Source organism: Sinocyclocheilus grahami, unplaced genomic scaffold, assembly GCF_001515645.1.
Source record: "Sinocyclocheilus grahami isolate Dianchi unplaced genomic scaffold, SAMN03320097.WGS_v1.1 scaffold1300.1, whole genome shotgun sequence".
Classification (NCBI taxonomy): domain Eukaryota; kingdom Metazoa; phylum Chordata; class Actinopteri; order Cypriniformes; family Cyprinidae; genus Sinocyclocheilus; species Sinocyclocheilus grahami.
Window position 1 is genome coordinate 130485 of NW_015506479.1, and position 5081 is coordinate 135565.

The 5081-nt window shown below is 41.1% G+C and overlaps 1 protein-coding gene across 1 annotated transcript in view; it reads right to left on the minus strand.

Annotated features, from left to right (window-relative positions):
* The window catches only part of thoc2 (THO complex 2), a 92978-nt gene that overhangs the window by 52884 nt on the left and 35013 nt on the right, over positions 1-5081 (minus strand). Inside the window, 1 exon segment of the mRNA XM_016254987.1 lies at positions 2367-2468. Coding sequence (XP_016110473.1) covers positions 2367-2468 — 102 coding nt within the window.

A 5081-nucleotide genomic window follows, 5' to 3' on the forward strand; every position in this document is an offset into this window, starting at 1 on the left:
TCGCTGAGGGAATACATCAACTTTCACCGTGGATAAAGCGGAGTCCAGCCCGGGGTCCATCACATGTGGTTGCCGCTCATTCGTCGCATTCGCCAGGTGCGCCGTTCTCGACCCCGCCGCCTCAGCCTACTCTATCCCAGCCTCAGCGCACGCTAAGCCGGGGTTTTGGCTCACGCTAGGCCGCTGTGTGTTTCGTTGTGAATGCAACAAATGCCTCGTTTATAATGGGTTTTAATGTTTTTGTCTCATCGCTCTGGCCGGACAGGGCATCAACAGTATGGTAAGGGGCGTAACATTTCCGTCTCACGCTTGAGGTATTCGGCCAATCACAACGCACTGGATAGCTGGCCAATCACAGCACACCTTGCTTTTTCAGACCGATGAGCTTTGTAAAAATCAACGCGTTTCAAAAAGGCGGGGCATAGAGGAGAAACAATAATGTACAGTATGTGGAAAATGTGTTTTTTTTTTACTTTAAACCGCATAAACACATTTCATTACACCAAATACACAAAATAATGTTCTTTTTTTAGCAGCATCATATGACCCCTTTAAGCTTAGTTTTTCAATTCAACACTTGAAAAACACAAAACTACTTGCACCAGCTACAAACAGCGGCTGAGAGCAGTCTGACACATACGAGGGTTCGACTTGGCCCGTTTGACAGACGACCTTGAGCTTCCCTCTCTCTTTCTCCCTGAACACTTTTGACACGTTTAGCCTCAGCTCATTCTCCGCTCTCCATCCAATTATCTGCCAAAATATCATCATTTATTCAACGCACTAGAAAAGAAAGCAAAGAATCTGATGCAGCAATTCTGCAAGCCCTTTCAAAGAGCTCATCTCTATGCACAAGGGACTGAACACACACACACACACACACACACAGACTCAGGAGAAGTAACTTTAAAGTTGCACTGTTCAGGTGATGTAACATCCTAAATCTACATTGTCTAAGGGCAATGGTTGAAGTCAGTGAAGGGACTGAAAAGGTAAAAACACAACAGAACAACCTAAGAACTCACAATAGGTCTGTCTGCAATTATAAAAACAGATGCTTCCTCTAGAAAACCGAAATCTGTGATTTCACACCTTAAATTTAATACATATTAAAACAATCCTCATCTGAATAAATTAAACTACACTACCCATAATTCTGTGTGGAGACCCACTAATCAGAGATTTTTCCATAGAAACAGGGATTTCGGCAATCTCCTCAGCAGTGAGGATCTAGAAGTTAGCTAGGTAACATTAACCTGTTTGTTAGACAAATAGTTCACTCAAAAATGTGCCTTCCAAATCTGTATGACTTGGCCAGTGGAAGGGCAATATTTTCAATGCACTACAAACTTTTATTGGATCACACAAAGTCACTGTAAATCTCAAAGTACAGCTCATGAGTTATAACGGACTATTTAATGGGGCTTTTTCATCATTTTGCAGCTTGACAGAGTCCGAGTCTCCATGCAGTTACTTTGTATGGAAATGAGTGGCAAACAGATTGAATAGCATTTCTTCTATTGTGTAAAGAAATTTAGATTTAGAGCAGCATGTGTGAGCAAATGATAGTTTCTATAGAACCGTTCTTTTAATGCAGGATGTTTTAGCATTAGAGCATAAGAAATAATGTTAAGAAAACGCATACAAAATGGCCCCCATGGGGCGTATGCATAAAGCCACTCAAGAGTAAAATTTTAGTCTTATGTAAAAATTCTAAGAACGGCGTAATTTTACTCTTATTCCTAGACTTAAGTAAAAAAGTGATTCATAAAGATTCCTAAGTGTTAAGACTAGGAGACACACACTTTCCAATGAAGATATGACTTAGAGTTTTATGATGATAGGAGTTGATAAAACGATACAAACTTGATCGTCAAGATAGTCGATTCTATTTGTAACTGACCAAATAAGAAATGTAATAACTTCTTTCACTCTACAAATCAATACTCCAGCTGCAGAAATTAAAGTAGTAATTCAATTTTTTGGGCTGGAAAATTGGAAAAATGCAGCAATGCACCGGTGATGACACAGTAAGCAGGGTCTTAACTATTGTGGCTTTAACCCACCAAACACAACAGTGGCCAAAAGTGATGTGTGGAGGGATTTTTTTAATGAAGACTGAATTCAGATTTAATCATGACAATCCACTAAACAGTAGGAATTCTTCTAACTTCATGCATTATTGACAAACTATTTTCCCGTTTGGCACTGTGAAGCTGCTTTGACACAATCGGTATTGTATAAAGCGCTACAGAAATAAAGGTGACTTGACTACAGGCCAGAGAAGCTCAGTTACAGGAGTATATTGCAGCGGCTTGTTGAAGTATTTGAGAAGAGATCTAGATTCAGATAGAAAGTAAACTTACTTCATGATGTATTTGGCTCTGTCTACCGTCTGAGCCTTGATCTTCACCAGGAGTGGATGATTGCCATACGTCTCATTCTTCCACTGCCCATAGAGACGATACCTAATTACACAACACACAGATCCACGCGTGAGGTAATGAAAACCTACATCATGTTCATCAAGGCATTCTGACAGCGTTTAGATTAGTGTACGGGGGAATATCATGAGAGAATAGGCATGCAATATATACAGCAGCAGTAAAAGCAGCCTCATATTCTTCAGCTGGTATATGATCACACACAACAATCATTTGATATAACGACTCCCGTGATAAAACAGCCCCAATCACATTTGACAGTTCCCAACAGATACAACGAGCTGAAAGCATCCTTTGACTTTATTCAAACATAAACCAGCCCAGAAATACTGCATCCAGGTTTTCAAGTTTGTACACTGAACCCGCAGTCCTGCATGCAGTTCTGTTTGGTAAACCCACATTGTACTTAAAGGGACAGTTCACCCAAAAATGAAAATTCTGTCATCATTCACTCATCTGCAAGTTGATCCAAACCTGGATATCTTTTTTCTGCTGAACACAAAAGATATTTTGAAGAATGTGTGTAACCAAAAACAGTTGTTGCCCCTAAATGACTTCCACAATATGAAGAAAATTCTAAATACTATAGAAGCTCAATGGGGACCAGAACCTGTTAGCCAGTTTTCAAAATATCTTCAGCAGAAGAAATTCCTACAGGTTTGGAACATCTTGAGGGTGAGTAAATGATCATTTTGGGTGAACTATCCCCTTTAATAGAACATGCGACTGGAAACAAGCCTTGCTACGTATGTGGCGTGTACCCAAAACCTTACCAATTAGGTCATTAGCTTATTGCAATTTAATTTATTCTATAAACCTAACACGCCAGAGAAACGAGCGCACAGCCATCTTTAGAATTTTGTGTTTGAACTTCTGTTTTTGCGGTAGCTCTGTATATTTCTACGTATAGCCAAGTATCGTGTCCCATATTTGGAAACTGTGCTCTGCATTTAACCCAGTTGAAGAGCAATAAGCTAATGAAGTGGATTTAATACTTAATTTATGCATTTAGCAGATGCTTTTATCCAAAGCGACTTACAGTGCATTCAGGCTATACATTTTTTTACCAGTATGTGTGTTCCCTGGGAATCGAACCCACGACCTTTTGCGCAGCTAACGCAATGCTCTACCACTGAGCCACAGGAACACTGTGCACTGATTTACTTAGTGTAGAGTTAACAAAAGTCATCATGAGTATTGTAATGTTTAGAGCGGCTGTCAGAAATGTCAGTAGACTGGGAACATTTTAAAACAAGGTGCTCATTCATAAATCCATAAGACCGTACATTCATGCTGTGGAAATACAAACCAGAAGACGGGACACAATGGATGCAGTGCTAAAAAGGGGCGGAGCTACATAAGATCTATTGAATTTATTTTTGCTCATATACAGAGCAGTGCAGAAAGACCTGTTGGTTAAAGGTGGGGGGGAAGCGATTTTTCAAAAACGCTTTAGAAAACTGAGTCGCAAAACAAACTTGTAGCCAATCAGCAGTAAGGGGTGTGTCTTCTCATGATGTGGAGGAGAAAGAGTTCAGTGCACAGGACGGACATTAGCGAGCCGAGCGACAGAAAAATAGAGATGGCGGATAAATAAAACAAAAGAGGAAAATGTCTGCAGAACAAAAGAAGGCTTAAGGCAATAAGGCAAGAAGTAGGACCCGTGTAAATATCGGATCAGCTTTCCAGCGCTGGAGAGAACTCAAGGAGCGGAAGGCCTGCGATCGGACGCCGAGGTTGCTTTGTTTCTTCTCGATAGGTGAGTAACACTGTGTCTGCGCCACAACAGCTAAAGTCTGTCTAGTACACTGGACGCGATCAAAGCGACCGTTGAAAATCATTTGAAACTTGTGTCAGTACGTCATGAATAGAACGCAGCAGCAGTTTTCTGTCGGGGATTTGTCGTGTCGTGCCACATCCAGTGTAGACCACAGATATGTATATACTGTATATCTATGGTGTAGACAGCATCACTGATTGTAATGAGTTCTATAGTATTTTGTCGCACCACTCGTGTCCGGTGTAGACACAAGGTAACATTGGTTTTGCTTTGTTTCACAGAACTAATCGTTGCCTGGGTTGCGTACGTATGTGTGGGGCGGAGCTATCAAAATAGGGGAGAGACCCTTTTGGGGTAGGGGCGTGTTCGTTTTGGTGATTTCAAATGTCAACATTGGCTACCAGAAATCGCTTACCCCACCTTTAAGAGATCAGTGCTGTGTTATGAGCTGACTGTACCTGTACTGGTAGGGGAAGAGTTTAAAGAAGCCCCAGATCTCTTCAGACATGCAGGCGTTGCACTCCATGAGAGAGAGAGACGGCAACAGCACCTGATCAGCAATACTGAGAAAACAGCTCAGCAGAGAGTCCTGCCAGAGAGACAGACACATCCATCACTTCATACACATCCAGACAAACACAGCTGCACTGCTGGACACCAACACACAATCAAGGGCCTGTCACAGTCATCTCAAATGTAGAAAAGGGATTTATAGCTTTAACTCAATAAATCACTCATAGGGCCCTTACAGGAACATCCAGTAATCAAGTAATCAAATTCTGAATAAAATTAGTAGCTGTTCAATGTTAGTGTTAAATGGTTAACAGATCATTTGTTTGGATGAATCCATGAATCCA